The sequence below is a fragment of the Babylonia areolata genome, chromosome 20, assembly GCF_041734735.1.
Source record: "Babylonia areolata isolate BAREFJ2019XMU chromosome 20, ASM4173473v1, whole genome shotgun sequence".
Taxonomy (NCBI): Eukaryota; Metazoa; Mollusca; class Gastropoda; order Neogastropoda; family Buccinidae; genus Babylonia; species Babylonia areolata.
Genome location: NC_134895.1, coordinates 47,687,496 through 47,704,400, shown reverse-complemented (window position 1 = coordinate 47,704,400; position 16,905 = coordinate 47,687,496). Strand labels below are relative to the sequence as shown.

The window sequence follows — 16,905 nt, the reverse complement described above, 5'->3', positions numbered from 1 at the left end:
ATCTTACTCATATTAAACATTTACACCACACACACACACACACACACACACACACACACACACACACACAAATACATGCTTTCTCTCACAACTCTCACTCTCTCTCTCTCGGAGTCTCTCTCTCACATACACACACATAAATATGCACATATTTATTTATTTTCTAAAATAAAAAAACAACAAATCTTTACTCCCATCAATAACTCAATCATATCTTATGGTCATCATGTCAAAATAACATGGTTTTTGTTGTGAGCATTTTCATTCCAAGGGTGACAATATACAGCTTTTGCTCTTCCCATAACTAATTGCACACATAATTGAAATATTGATGACCACTGGATGAAAGATCATATCTCCCTCTTGTAGTTATAGCTATATATAAAAACTTTTTCTCTTTATGTGCGATTCATATTCTGTTCGTGATATTTGCTCGTGAATTCCAGTAAAGATAATGTACATACTCACAACAGAAATTAGAATGATTATTTTGTGTTGTTGTTGCTTTTTATATGTTTGTTTGCTTGTTTGTTTGTTTTTGTTTGTCTTGTTGTTGTTTTTTTCTAGTTTCAAAAGTAAAGCCCTTGGGCCTGTTTCTGACTTCATCATGTGAAACTAAAACAAGTGGTTTATGACTTACATATGCTTGTAAATAAATAGTGAATGCAAATACCTTAGATCTATCCTATGGATCTAAAGTTTAAAACTTACGTCTATGTGTAATTACTTAAGAAATAACATTTCTTATTCTGAAATCTACTTTTTTTATAATCAGAAATAGATATCCAACTTATCCAGTCTGAATAATACCAGTTTTGGTTTTTCAGGTTTGAATATGAAAATACCATTTCGCTAAAAAAATATTAAATAGAATCAAATAAATGCAAAACTCTTTTTAAAGGTAAGAAAGAGTTGATCTGCTAGAAAGGCATTCTAAATTGTTGGCGAATTTTGTTATCTTTCCAAGTCTCACCTCAAAATGAACCGAATGCAAACATTCTGTGGCAAGGATGCTGAGGTACGCTTTCTAATCAGTTAGGCAAAGTCCGGTTGCTACGCTGTGTCACAATGTGAAGTTAAAGTGAAGCGGGTTTGGGGAACTCTTGTAAAAACAACCAATCACCTCTCGTGTTTCACACAAGTGAACTTTGTCATCACCGGAAGTTATTGGTTATCATTGCAGTTCTGTGGTGAAGCAGACAACAAGACGAGATCACATGCCCCCAAACGGCTAGTCTGAAAACTTAGTCCATTCGTCAACATGAACTTCATATTTCTTACTGTGTTTATAGCATTGTTTGCTTCACCTGTACATGTGAGTTTGAAATATATATCTATGACTCTGATTCTCTCTCTCGCTCTCTCTGAGTCTCTCTCTCTCTCCCTCTCTCTGAGTCTCTGTCTTGCTCTCTCTCTCTCTCTCTCTCTATCATTGTTTTCCAAGAATGTGTTTTCATTCATTTCTGTCCGTCATCTGTCTGCCCATGTGCTTGCCTTCTGGCTGGCTCTCTCCTTCCCATTCATTTTGTTGCATCCTTTGATCAGTATGAAGTTTGACTGCATTGTTTACATTTCATCAAATCCTGCGTTCTTGATATGCCTCTCCATCTTCGTCTGTCCACCAGCCTGCCTGCCTGTCTAGCTGTCTCTACTTCTCAGACTGGTTGTCTTCAACTCTGCATGTCTGTCACACTAACAGTATTATTCTTTATTGTTATATTCTCATCTTATCAGACTGATGTGAGTGGTTTTTGTTTTATTTTGTATTTCCAGGATAAAAGATAAAATAGATATGATATGCCTTTGTCATTTAGTATTGAACAGTGTAGGTTCAAATTATGGTGGAAATTGGATGAAAAAAAGCTCACTGCATGGTCAGTGCAAAGCTATTGTCCTCAAGAACTAATACCCCCACCATCTCTCTCTCTCTTTCTGTGTATATGTTAATTTCCATGTCTTGTAGTAGTTCTCTCTCTCTCTCTCTTTTTCTTTCTCACTCGCTCTCACTCTGTCCCCCCATATTTTTTTCTTCTCATTCTCCTCTACCTATGCAGTGCTGTAAATGCCAAATTACCATTTATGTAGTAGTAGTAGTAGTATAGGGACTGGCAAGTCATCTGCCTAGACTTCTCGGCCTTTTTTGTGTCCTCATCAAATCTTCATCTTCACTTCTTTCATTTCATTTTATTTATTTATTTTCTTCTTTTGTTTGTTGTTGTTGGGCAGTGTACACATGTACACTTCTGCCAGAAACTTTGTTTTCATTTTTCTTTTAAGATGGTGTTGGTGTTATGTATATAATATGTGTGTCTGTGTGTTTTATGTTTATTGTAAAGCACTTTGAGCTCCCTTTCAGGGAGGAAAGCGCTCAACGAATGTCCATTATTATTATTAATGTTTATGCTGTATTGATGTAATGATTTTACCCTTTGTTTAATTGTACTGTTTCCCCTTTGAGTGCTGGAATGAAAAAAAGCATGCTTACTCTGTTACCATCAGAAAATATAATTTATTCAGATAAATTCAATTCAGTTCTCTCTTTGTGTAACAAGCATGATATCCTCCAGTTCACAGCATGTGCCTGCTTTCTTCTTTTTCTTTTCAGTTTTACTCAAGAACAGTGCACTGGACAGACAGTGCATTCATGAGTAGAACATCTTTCAAAAATCAGTTAAAGACAGGTCTTTTTCTCCCAGTTGTAACAAGCCCAGATAAGAAGTACTTATGTGTCAGACATGAAAGGCTGAATCCACTTTTTTTTTGGGGGGGGGGGGGGGGGGGGGGGGGGTTGAGAAAACTTACTTTTGTAGTTTTAAAATCTTCAAAATTGAAATAAGAAAGGAAAAAAATCAGTACACACTTGACCAAAAGACTGAATCTATAAATCATTATTTTAACAGAATCAGTACTTGATAACTTAGTTGTTAAAATAACAAGAATTATATATATATATATATATATATATATATATATATATATAATAATATATATACATATATAATGATTATCAGTGTGGTGGTTTCTTTCTTTACCCATGCAGTTGTCAAATTCAGCTCAGAACTGAAACAAATCTTGAAAGAGCAGACAAGCTGACCTATTCCCATGATCTAAATCTTTTCTTTTTTTTTAATCTGTTCAAGTACAAGGAGATAAAACAGTTATTTGCCTTTCACCAGTCATTCTAGCCACACTTGACATTCCACTCTCCTGTTCTAGGAAACTAGTTCACTGTCACTATGTGATTAAATTCACTGTATCAGTATATGTTTCAGATTTCTCCATTTCATTATAAATTGAGTATTGATAGTATTTGCTGGTCAGAAAGTATTTGCATCACACAAAGCTTGCCCTGATTTGGTAGGTTAAAAAAAAAAAAAAAAAAAAAAAAATATATATAATGGTATGCATGTATGTATGTATGTTTATGATTATTGTGAATAGCTGAATAAGCCAAAATGAGAAACCAGAACACTTTCTGTTCTGTGTCATTCAATTTAGGAGTTAAATAAAGCTGCCTGCTCATGCCATTATTTTATTCTGTGAAATTCATGTTGCACTGTGAATGGGAAATATACATGACTCCCTTCTGTCTAGGCATGAAAAGGTCACTTTGCAAAATGAGCTTTAAAATGTCAATATTTGAAAACAGTATTTTGCTTGACTGTTGATATGCCAATTACAAAATCAAGTTCAGTGGGCATAACATATGGGAATATTATAAAGTTATGATTTGGCAGCCAGTGCCTCACACTTGTGTTTCTTGAGCATCTCTCCTCTCCCACCATTAGAATTTTCTTCAGTGTGCTTTTACTTTCTGTTCAAGGGTGTTGTTGTTGTTTTGTTTTTCAACAGAACAGAACCAGATTTTGAGATTTTATTTTATTTTTTTCTAAATTACACCTTTAGACCTAGATGTGTCACTTTATCTATAACCTTTGCTTTTTAACTTCGTTAACAATACTGTGCATAACAACACTGTACAATGAATTTACTTTTACTAGCCAAATTAACACAAAACAAGTTTTTAAAGGCATATACAACAGGTTCAAAGTGTAATCGCAACACACACACACAAGTTCATGAAATCCTGTAAGAAATGATGATAAAATCATGTGAGCTTGATCTCATACCAGCCTCTGTCTTTTCCCAGTGTGTCTCACAGTTTCTCCTTTCCTCAGTTCCTATTCATTTATGTGTGTGCTATTTGTAATATATGTAGATTAGCGAGGACAGATTGGAAGAATAGGCTATGCCTAAAATCTTAATCCTTGAATAAAAAACATTTTGAATTCTGAGTGCTCCACAATCACCAGTATTGTCAATTCATCTCTTCTTCCTGGAACTTTTCCATCTACTTTCGAAACTACAATCGTCCGGCCTCTTCTGAAGGAACCCAACCTCGACGCAAACATCTTGAAAAACTATCGACCAGTTTCTAACCCTCCTTTCCTGTCCAAACTTCTTGAAAAAGCTGTCGTGAAACAACTCAACAACCACCTTCATTTCAACAATCTCCTCCACCCTTTTCACACGTACCATGCTGACCACAGGACCGAAACCACTCTCCACATCCTGAATAATTTACTGTTAGCGACTGACTTGGGAAAAATTTCCCAACTCACTCTTCTCGACTTGTCAGCTGCCTTTGACATGATAGACCATTCAATCCTTCTTTCCCGTCTTCATTATACATTTGGCATCGACAGCACTACTCTCTGCTGGTTTGAATCATATCTCACCGACCGATTCCAGATTGTCATTGTTGATAATTACCAGTCTGAACCCATTAAAATTGTGTCATTGTTGATAATTACCAGTCTGAACCCATTAAAATTGAAACACAGAGTCCCACAGGGATCTGTTTTAGACCCTGTGCTTTTCACACTGTACACTGCTCCTCTCGCTGAAATTATCAACTGCCACAAGGTCAGTCAACTTCAGAAAAGTGATGCCTCTGAAAATTTGTCCTTGTTCTCACAAGAAACATCTGACTGCTTCCTGGACATTCAAAACTGGATGACCCTAAATAAGTTACAATTGAATGCGGACAAAACTGAAGCAATGATCATAGGAACTAAACAAAAACTCACTTCCATCACAATTGACACAGTCAAACTTGGCAGTACATCCATCCCTCTTTCCCGCTCAATCATGAACCACGGCGTTCTACTTGACAACACATTGTCCATGCAAAAGTTTATCAACCAGGCCTGTCAGTCCTACTACTGTCAGTTACGGTGCATCAGTTCCTCCGGAAATATCTGTCCACCGATGCAACATCTAGACTTGTTGTTTCTCTCAATTTCTCTCGTCTCGACTACTGCAACTCTCTATTGTCTGGTTTGCCTGCTTCATCCCTCCAGTCCCTCCAATGCATACAAAACTCTGCTGCCCGACTTGTCCTCAGAAAGAAAAGATCTGAGCACATCACTCCTTTTTTTTTTTTTTTACAATATCTCCTTTGGCTCCCTGTCTTACAAAGAATAAAGTACAAGATATGCACAGTTTGTGAAAAATGTATTCACAAATCTGCCCCTTCCTATCTCTGTGGCTGCCTTCACATCAACACCCCATCTCGTTCTCTACAATTGGCTTTGGATCACTCTGTCTCTGCATATATCCAGATTCAAACACTCTACTGTTGGCTGCCGCTCTGTCTGTCTCTGGACCTTGCATTTGGAATGAGCTCCCCCCTTTGCTTCGTCAGGTCTCCACACTCAGCTCTTTCAAGTCTGGCCATAAAAACCCACCTCTTCCCAAAATAGCCTCCCTTCCCTGCCCCTTCATTGTTTTTCAGGTGGATTTTTTATTTATTTAATTTTTTATTTTATTTTATTTTATTTTATTTTTTCAGTCTGGAGTTATGCATGCATGTGACTGACTGCTGTGGAAGCGCTTTGATTTGTCTCTGCAAAAGATTCAGTGCTATATAAATTATACTAGTTATTACTAAATGGGGTAATGGATGATTTTCAATTTCTGGGACTAAATAAAACAAATATGTACCTGTGCATGTGTGTTCTTAATAATATTCTTATTTTCTCACATATTCTACAACACAACTAGAGTATGAGATATCTAGTATCCACTATCTGTCTCATTATTGAAAGAAAATTTTACAGAAACAGAGTTGTGTATGTGAATGACTTTGAATTTTTAGGGTTCACTGTGTGACAAGTGCAACAGACCAGAGACCTCCAATGAGACTGAAGTGGAAAAGTACTGCCATGAATATAACCTTAACATGACCAGCCGTTGTTGTGTAAACTCCACAGCACACAACTTTACAGACGCTGACATTGTTGGGTGAGCTATCCTATCTTTTCATTAGTAAATATTAGCAAAGTGACAGAATTTAGAATTATGATTTTCTGATAGTCTTTACATATTGTAATAAATAGACTACCATGGGTTTAGAAACATTTCACACACACACACACACACACACACACACACACACACACACAGAGTTGATTAAAAGAATTGAATTATATGGTAACAATGTGCTGATAATATTTTAACATTTTAAAATGATAGCTACATTTTACAGGAGTATTCCTGTTTACAAATAATCATTCACGATAATGTCTTCAGAAATTCAAATTCTTCATAATCCAGTTTGACTAGTTTTTGAGAGAAATAAACTTTTGAGTTACTCAACTTACTGGAAAGTATTTATTTTATTTTGTCTTTACTTGAGTAGAATGACTTACTTAGCAAATTAATTATTGAATCTTTGATGCAGTGCAACTGGTAAGTGTAGGTCACCAATTTCAGTGTAAACCAGCAGTGAAGAATTCTCACATTTCATTCTCATATGTTATGATAAATATGTGTCTTGTTGAACAGTTACAAGTCTGACACTTGACTTAACAGTCAAATTTGCTCGTGTGAGTATGTTTTTGTATGAATGTGTGTGTGTGGCTGTGAAGGAAGAAAAGAGAGGGAAAGAAAAAAGAAGAAGAAATTACTCGAAAATATAAATCACTTCTGTAATTTGACAATCGGAATGCTTCATCCGTGAAACAGCATACTTTACCGCATGAGTTTAAGTATTAATTATATATTATTATCACCATAATGGTACGTATGTTCAGTATTATTAACATAAGTCATGATGGAATGAAATGATATATTATGCATTTGATTAACTTTGTTTACACTGTCAGTGCCAGTAAATGGCATTGAATGCTCAGTGACATAAGTTAAATGGAGTGCTTGATAAATGTTGCAATCAGTCAGTGCCATTTCATTTTGTGTATACTGTTTCCATGCTGGAAAGTATTAGTATTGCACAAAATAGTAACAGAGAGTAGTTTTCTAGTGCATAAAATGAATTATGAGCAGGAAGTGGTATACACAAAAATATTCCCGCTGATGATGTGGTGAGTGAAAAATGTCCAGTTTTACCGCCTTTACTGTAATCACCAGTGTTTTTGGTGTGTACTAGTGCTTACTGTGTGATGTCTGTCTACTTTGTTCCAGGATTGATTTACGCAACTGTAGTCTTGAAAATGTGACGGGTATTTTCAAGAATATGACTTCTGTTGTTATAATGTAAGAAATGGTCTTCTGTTCACTTTGCTTCATGCCTTGTTCTGTCACTCTCTCTCTCTCTCTCTTTCACTCGCTCACTCACTCGCGCACGCACTCTCTCTCTCTCTCTGTCTCTGTTTCAGCCATTTACTGGCACAGAGGCATCACATACTGTGCACATGGTCTCTTTTGCTTGTTTTGTCATCCCTTACCCTGTATTCATTAATATGCTTATGAATATCTTTTGATTATATGATAATGGCATTAATCACTTATGGTTGAACTGATGTAAGTCTTTAAAAGTTTAAAAGATGAGTCAAAGTGTGTGGACTAGTTCATATATATGCAGCCTAAATAAGAAATTTTTTTTTTTTTTAAAGGAGCAGCATATGCCTGATTTTTGTGTTGGTCAGGTCTTTTTCTGAAAATATTCCTGGTTTGCCAAATTTTATTCTTCTATGATTGTTTGAACTTGTTGTTTGTAATGATTAATTTGAAAACATCAGCTTCATCATCTTCAAGGAATTCATAACAGTCTCACCTGTCTTACCTTCCAATCTTCTGGGTGTCACTGCACTGTGGCCACCTAATTTTCACACTGAGAAATCTGTTGTGACCAAAAGAGAACAGTATAATATGCCATAATACAGTACAATATAACTTTGATTCAGTGGATTCTTTACTTTAAAATCTGGCTTGAAGACTTTTCTTGTGAGTGTGTTGGATTTGGCTGTGGGCTGAGATATTGTGTAGGGTGAGTGTCAAGCCTGTGGATGCACAATTTAATTAGCAAATGGATTAATAAAGGTGTGTATTGTATTGTATCTTTTTCATCAGCTTTAATGGAAAATATCTCTTCAGAATGTGTGTGTAGAGAGGAGGGCAGGGAGAAAAAGAGAGAGGGAAGCAAGTGAGAGAAGACGAGAGAATGTGTTTATGTGTGTGTTTCTATACAAATTACAACCTAATTAGAATATATACATCATTACATGTGTCTGTTTCTGATAGATTGCTGCAGGACAACAACCTGACTGCAGTGACAGAGAAAAACTTTTATAACCTGACACACCTGGACTATCTGTGAGTAGAAACAAGTCATACCCTGTTATGCATGTAAAGAATGGCATGGTATTTAAACAATGCTGGACGTCTTTATGTTTTGTCACGGACAGGCAAGTTGAAAGCACAGACATTTTGCAACTATTCCTACAAATAAAACAGCAGAAAAGAGTGATTACATAATGATGGAGGTATATGTGTATTAAACATCCTGAGTTTTTGTGTGCTGTACTGCATCAGTTTGTCAGTCTTTTGTATTTTTCCAAATCTTTGGTCATTAATGATCTGTGAAGGTTTTGGTTTTTGTTGTTCTTTTCAGTATGTATTTTTGTGCACTTGTATCAGTACTTCCTATCATATATAAGATTGATTTAAATAAATTATCATTCCATTCAATATTGATTTGACAGTTGCTTGGTGTTATCCATGCTGTCCATAAAGTGACAGTTCTTACAAGAGAATGTGTGTAAAAGCTGCATATAAGAAACCTGTAGTACTGATATGTGTATAATACTTACGTATATGAAACTTGTAGTACTGATATTGTACGAGTGAGTTGCAACTTCATCTTGCATTTCATATTTCCATCTCTCTGCCTCTTTAGTTTTGTCTCTTGTTGTTTGTTTCTTCCGCTGAAACGACAAACAGATAGCTGAATAAGTAGAAAATGTGATGGTATGTTGTTTTGATTTCCCCCACTAGTTCTCTACCAGGGAACATACAGAGTTGTCCTGGTGGGTCACTGGCCTGGAATGTGTCCAGTCACAGTGCGGACAACTTAACGTTGATCTGTGAAACCCAGATGGACACTTGTTCCAATGAAGACAACAACGGTGAGCATTGAGGACGGATTTGTTCAGCTGTCACACTTTTCTTTGAGCTAGCACACAGGGGCCTTGTATTACTAAATTTTTGTATGCATCATAGTATCGTGTTGTAATTTCATCTTGTTTTTCCTTGAGTAAAGATTGGACCAGAAGTAGGCAGATCCACACAGTGACTGCTGAATGAAACTGACTGTTGTAATATAGACGTAATTTTATGTCCATGGTTGTTTATTGACTGTTGTAATAATTATAGATATATGTCCAAAAAATATTTTACAAATTTTGTAAAAAAAAAAAAAAAAGAGAGATTTTTTTAAATGATAATTAATTACAGACATATGTTCTAGGTCGTTTATGGCCATGACAAGAGCCCCTGTCATGAAGCGTGGTCGGGAAAGTGGAGAAGTGAGAAGAGCCATGTTCCGCCTAGAACGTTTTCTTGCATTTAATCAGTGACTGATTGGTGTATGATGTAGAGTATTGTGAGAGGGTGTTCGTTTGCATCAGGCAGAACATACATACAACAGTGTATGTTCCACTTCCTGTTGATGTTTGGGAAAGATCATCCCCCTTATTTGCAGGCATTCCTTATTTGGGCAAGATCAGGCTTGCCCTTGCCTCTCCCATCCTTCTCTGTCTAGGGCAGTGAGATGTGTGATGTACAAGGCAGTGCCTGAGAGGACTTGCCCACAAATTAACTTACTGTTCTTGCCTACCACACTGTTGTCTACATTGCTCAGAATGATCAGCATGTGTTGTTTTGGTTTTTTAATCTCTTCCTCCTCCTCTCCTCCACCTTATTCCACAACAACTGGAATTGGAATTTATTCATTAAGGCCAAAGCCCCATATGAAGGGGTATGAACATAACAACATTTATTTTTTAGTTCCCCATGAACATACATTTCTATCCATAATAACCTGAAACAGTTGAGAAATTTTACAGCCACAAATACCTACAAACTGTATATGTGTATTCTGTGCAAATATAAATGACCGTGAAGTACGAGGAAAGTGTTACTTGAGCTGCCAGTTCCAAAGAAAAGAGAGAGAGAAGAAAAAAAGAGAACGAAAACAGTGGCTTGCAGAATTTGTTGTGCAGTTACTTAATACCAGTCAGCTCCACCTCACAGCATTTTCAGCCAGCCACAAATCAAGGAGTGAAAGTGAAGTGTGACAGTGACTGTGGTGTGTGTGTGTGTGTGTGCAGCTACCTACCCCACCCCACCCCCTAGTCTTACTGCAGTGTGACCATGACTGTGGTGTGTGTGTGTGTGCAGCTACCTACCCCCCCCCCCCCTCCCCCACCCCCCAGTCCTACTGCAGTGTGACCGTGACCGTGGTGTTTGTGTGTCTGTGTGTGTGCAGCTACCTACCCCACCCCCACACCCCCAGTCTTACAGCAGTGTGACCGTGACTGTGGTGTGTGTGTGTGTGTGTGTGCAGCTACCTACCCCACCCCGACCCTCCCAGTCCTACTGCAGTGTGACAGTGACTGTGGTGTGCGTGTGTGTGCAGCTACCTACCCCACCCCCCCAGTCTTACAGCAGTGTGACCGTGACTGTGGTGTGTGTGTGTGTGTGTGCAGCTACCTACCCCACCCCCACCCTCCCAGTCCTACTGCAGTGTGACAGTGACTGTGGTGTGTCTGTGTGTGTGTGCAGCTACCTACCCCACCCCCACCCTCCCAGTCTTACTGCAGTGTGACGGTGACTGTGGTGTCTGTGTGTGTGTGCAGCTACCTACCCCACCCCCACCCTCCCAGTCTTACTGCAGTGTGACGGTGACTGTGGTGTCTGTGTGTGTGTGCAGCTACCTACCCCACCCCCACCCTCCCAGTCCTACTGCAGTGTGACAGTGACTGTGGTGTGTGTGTGTGTGTGCAGCTACCTACCCCACCCCCACCCTCCAGTCTTACTGCAGTGTGACAGTGACTGTGGTGTGTGTGTGTGTGCAGCTACCTACCCCACCCCCACCCTCCCAGTCTTACTGCAGTGTGACGGTGACTGTGGTATGTGTGTGTGCAGCTACCTACCCCACCCCCACCCTCCCAGTCTTACTGCAGTGTGACGGTGACTGTGGTGTCTGTGTGTGTGTGCAGCTACCTACCCCACCCCCACCCTCCCAGTCCTACTGCAGTGTGACAGTGACTGTGGTGTGTGTGTGTGTGTGCAGCTACCTACCCCACCCCCACCCTCCCAGTCCTACTGCAGTGTGACAGTGACTGTGGTGTGTGTGTGTGTGCAGCTACCTACTCCCCACCCCCCCCCCCCCAGTCCTACTGCAGTGTGACAGTGACTGTGGTGTGTGTGTGTGTGTGCAGCTACCTACCCCACCCCCACCCTCCCAGTCCTACTGCAGTGTGACAGTGACTGTGGTGTGTGTCTGTGTGCAGCTACCTACCCCACCCCCACCCTCCCAGTCCTACTGCAGTGTGACAGTGACTGTGGTGTGTGTCTGTGTGTGTGTGCAGCTTACTACCCCCTCCCCCACCCCACCCCAGTCCTACTGCAGTGTGACATTGACTGTGGTGTGTGTGTGCAGCTACCTGTCCCTCCCCCCAGTCCTACTGCAGGGCAGCTGGCCCTGGACTGGTGGACTGCCTGTGCTCACCTGATTACCATGGATACAAATGCCTGAGAAAGGTAATGAAAACTGGTCATAACAGCTTGTTCTGTGTTGAAAGGTAAAGAGAACCAGTCATAACAGCTTGTTGTGTGTTGAAAGGTAAAGAGAACCAGTCATAACAGCTTGTTCTGTGTTGGAAAGGTACTGAGAACCAGTCGTAACAGCTTGTTCTGTGCTGAAATGTACTGAGAACCAGTCGTAACAGCTTGTTCTGTGGTGACAGTTATGAGAATCAGTCGTAACAGTTTGTTCTGTTGTGAAAGTTATGAGAATCAGTCGTAACAGTTTGTTCTGTGGTGAAAGGTACTGAGAATCAGTCGTGACAGTTTGTTCTGTGGTGAAAGGTACTGAGAACCAGTCGTGACAGTTTGTTCTGTGGTGAAAGGTACTGAGAATCAGTCGTGACAGTTTGTTCTGTGGTGAAAGGTACTGAGAACCAGTCGTGACAGTTTGTTCTGTGGTGAAAGGTACTGAGAACCAGTCGTGACAGCTTGTTGAGTGGTGAAAGTTATGAGAACCAGTCGTAACAGCTTGTTGTGTGTTGAAAGTTATGAGAACCAATTGTGACAACTTGTTGTGTGGTGAAAGCTGGTGTTTAGGTTTGATTGATTTTGCTTCTTATGGCATCACTACTATACTTATGGAAAATTCTCAACCTTGAGCAGTGCAGAAAAACTGTAAGGAAATTCAGCAGGACACGAAGAAAGGAATACCTCCCAACAAAATCAGAAACTTCAGGCCGTTTTGTAAGATAGATATTGCCCCCAAAGGAGAGAACTCAAACGTTCAGAGAATAAAAAAAAAAATAAGGAAGAAAAGATAATGTCATCGGAAATGGCAAAACGTTTTTTTTATATAGATTTTTTTCCAGAAAATATGGAACAATTAAAAACAAATGTTCACTGACAATGAATGACAGGTCTGAATTGACCAATATATAATTGACTGAGAAAAGATGGTTGGCAAGAGCAAAATTAACCTCAGAATGTTCTGATGGTTTGTTCAAGACAATGGAAAGTTGTCTTTCTTTGATCTAAACAAAGCAAAGGACATGAACTTTTTTTCTTTACTATTTTCAGCCATGAAAGAATGCACAAATTTTGACAGGTGCTACATATATATATGTAGTTGCATATTATTGACAAATATAATAGTTTCAATTAGTTTTTAGTGGTAGAACACCTGGTTCACAAAAGGACATACCATATCAATGGCCAGCAAACACATGCAGTTGAGGCATGGATACAGGATAGGATGGTTTTTAAAACTCACTTATTTGATATCTTTGCTGCTGATTTTCTGTCCACTGACTAGCAGGAAGGACTCAGTATTAATTTGTAAGGTATTTTTTGCATTTGTTTGATCAAAGTGTTGTCACAGTGTATTATGAAATGAAGTTATCTGCTGTTCTTTTTCAGGGTACCTTTCCCTTGTATCCATTTGTGGGTGGGATTTGTGGCAGCACCTTTGTTACAGCCATTTTTTTGTGGGTTACTCAACGACGCTTTGTCAAGAAACACTCCAACTGAATTTTGCTGAAGATGGGACTGTTTTGTTATATGCTGGATTTATACTCCTGATTTGTGCCTTCTCTTAAACTTTGAACGGTATTTTATTTGGAACATGTCACAATAGAAAAACAGGACAAACCCCTGCCTCATTTTTTCTTTTCTTTTCTTTTTTCCTCCTCCTCTCTTCTTCTTTTGCTCAAAACACATGGTAAACTACAAAGACATCACTGCAAGAATACCAACAAGAACAGCTAGTAGACTCCAATAATATTCCTGTAAGCACAGCAGTTTTTCAGCCAGTGATGCACTGCATCCATGCTTTAGACACATGGCGCATTGAACAGATGTAATGATGGATGAATGTGCTCTTGAGATAAAAGACAGCTTGGTATCAGAAAGGTATATCTGAAATAGATACTTTTCTTCTTGCTTTTTTTGTTTTTGTTTTTCTATATGCAGTGTTTTTAAGCTAATCAGACAAATGTTTAACTGATATCACTACAGTTGTTCTGAACTTTCTGAAATTATAAATGAATATGAATGATTTCATATGCAAATACAGATACATTAAGGACATGTATAAACATCAGCTGCACTGTGTACATGATGAGAGTGACAAGTACAAACAAGTATGCACGGGAGATGCAAACTGAATGTTGTGCTTGGGTACATCAGTGGATTTTTATGATCAATCAGTATGTTGTTGTCTGCCCACCACCAGAACTGATATTCTTCTGAGACACTTCAGTACTTGCATTTCGTCACATTGACTGATGGAGTTGATGCCAGTGATTTTTTTTTTTTTTTTTTCATGATATATCCATTCAGGATGTTGGAACCCATTATCATAGGGGGCTTGCCTTGTTCATACACTGCCAGAAATCTAGGAGATACCTTGGGTTGAGCACAAATCAAGGATATTGTGCAGTTTGATGAGCTGATTGTCACGAGACGAGTGTGTTGGTGGTGGAGCATCAAGGATGTTGTGCAGTTTGATGAGCTGATTGTCATGAGACATATTTGAATATTCCTGAAATTTCTGGTGCAATGCAGAATGAGTGTGTTGGTGTTGGAGCTTAAAGTTGTTTTGAAATGTCCTTTTGTTTGAAAGTTTATATGAATTCATGGTATGGATGAGTATAGATTTTAATCAGCCAATTGTTTTCCATGCTTACACACTCTGTTTTAAATTTTACATGAATATTTTACATGAATTAATGGTGTTGAGAACGATTTTAATCAGCAAATTGCTTTACACCACGCTATTGTTAGCTTTCTTTTTAGCCTTTACCTGAAATGTTTTCTTTACAAGGTGGAAGTGATTGATCATATGTGATTTGAAACTGAGGCTCTTGAACTGTATCTCATTTTATTTTATCCATTTATGAGATGTATCCCATTTTTTCATGATTACCTGTTTGTAAATATTTTATTGCTCCAGATTATGTGCATGAGTGAAATGGAAATAAAACATTCCACTGTTCCAGGTTGAGTGGAGTTGTTCCTGTCGTCTGTATTGTCTCATAGTGTTTCTCACACAATTCATCCTCACATCACACCCAGTCTTTCACAGTCCTGACAAAATAAAATACAGGGAGCTAATGTTGTGAGACTGCACACCAAAGGAGATCCTGACCTGACGGCAGCTCTGTTCAGTAATACCTGGTGGCAGTCACACTATCTGAACATGTCCTGCAATGTTCAGTAATACCTGGTGGCAGTCACATTATCTGAGCATGCCCTGCAATGTTCAGTAACACCTGGTGGCAATCACACTCTCTGAACATGTCCTGAAATGTTCAGTAATACCTGGTGGCAGTCACACTATCTGAGCATGCCCTGCAATGTTCAGTAATACTTGGTGGCAGTCACATTATCTGAGCATGCCCTGCAATATTCAGTAACACCTGGTGGCAATCACACTATCTGAACATGCCCTGCAATGTTCAGTAACACCTAGTGGCAATCACACTATCTGAGCATGCCCTGCAATGTTCAGTAACACCTGGTGGCAATCACACTATCTGAACATGTCCTGAAATGTTCAGCAATACCTGGTGGCAATCACACTATCTTTGCATGTCCTGCAATGTTCAGTAATACCTGGTGGCAATCACACTATCTTAGCATGCCCTGCAATGTTCAGTAACACCTAGTGGCAATCACACTATCTGAGCATGCTCTGCAATGTTCAGTAATACCTGGTGGCAATCACACCCTGCAATGTTCAATAATACTTGGTGGCAGTCACGCTATCTGAGCATGCCCTGCAATGTTCAGTTATACCTGGTGGCAGACAGATTATCTGAGCATGTCTTGCAATGTTCAGTAACACCTAGTGGCAATCACGCTATCTGAGCATGCCCTGCAATGTTCAGTAACACCTAGTGGCAATCACACTATCTGAGCATGCCCTGCCATGTTCAGTAACACCTAGTGGCAATCAGACTATATGAGCACACCCTGCAGTGTTCAGGGTTCGTCCAGAGTAATAAATGTCTGGAAAAGTCATGGGGAAATTGACATAACCTCTTCCAGGGCTGGAAAAAAACCTGGGGAATATATGATTTAACCAACAGGGTTTGGAAAAATCTTTGAATATTAAAATAGCCCTTGAACAGTATCACTGAACAAAGTAAATACATTTAAAACATACAAATGAATAAAACAAAAACAATAAATATTAAAATTTAACAAAGATATCAGGATATCCACCAGTCTCTTTCATCAGGACATAGCAGACAAATGTTTGATTCAGTTTGACTTTGTGTTTGGTATGGAAAATTTTCAGAATGGTCTGGAAAAAGCATGGAATTTTCTTTGGTCAGGTGTGGGAATGCTGAATATTCGTCATGAACTCACCACGTCATAGAGTCAAGGGGAAATCGTGACAGGTCAGCAAAGCATGGAGGACCACAACATTTGAAATAATTTTTTTCATGGTTTCTTAATGATGGACAAGGAATGACTGATCAAGCTGTAGCAATCAAAGTGTGATCAGTCTTATCAGGGGAAAAACACAGGGATCACTGTGCGCACATCTTAGGCTTTGATGAGATTCTATTGCACCAGTCTTGAAAAACATTGAAAATTGATGATGTATTGTTCATGCACTCATCCGTACGCACCACTGCATAACCCAAGACTGAAACATTCAATGAATGCACTATACTCGCAATGCAATCAAATAAAGTAAAGAGAAATAAAAGCATGGAGGGAAGGAGGGACTTCAAATAATTTATATAAATCAGGTAAATGTTAAAAGAGCATTAACTGATTAAGTCTTAGACGGCTGCAGCAGCCGAGTGGTTAAAGTGTTGGACTTTCAATCTGAGGTTCCCAGGT

The 16,905-nt window shown here is 38.9% G+C and overlaps 1 protein-coding gene across 1 annotated transcript; it reads left to right on the top strand.

Moving 5' to 3' along the window:
- Positions 1-1,172: 1,172 nt before the first annotated feature.
- Positions 1,173-15,052, top strand: LOC143294675 (all-trans retinoic acid-induced differentiation factor-like). The gene is made up of 7 exons (XM_076606064.1): positions 1,173-1,315; positions 6,161-6,306; positions 7,486-7,557; positions 8,545-8,616; positions 9,298-9,428; positions 11,966-12,066; positions 13,468-15,052. Exons 1-7 carry the CDS (start codon positions 1,262-1,264, stop codon positions 13,576-13,578), a joined length of 687 nt encoding a protein of 228 aa, XP_076462179.1. The 5' UTR covers positions 1,173-1,261; the 3' UTR covers positions 13,579-15,052.
- Positions 15,053-16,905: the final 1,853 nt, after the last annotated feature.

Excerpts from the sequence above, each read along its gene's own strand:
- LOC143294675 (XM_076606064.1), top strand. The coding sequence starts at position 1,262 with ATGAACTTCATATTTCTTACTGTGTTTATAGCATTGTTTGCTTCACCT. Across the intron at positions 1,316-6,160 it reads TGTTTGCTTCACCTGTACAT|GGTTCACTGTGTGACAAGTG; the intron begins GTGAGTTTGAAA and ends TTGAATTTTTAG. Across the intron at positions 7,558-8,544 it reads ATGACTTCTGTTGTTATAAT|ATTGCTGCAGGACAACAACC; the intron begins GTAAGAAATGGT and ends TGTTTCTGATAG.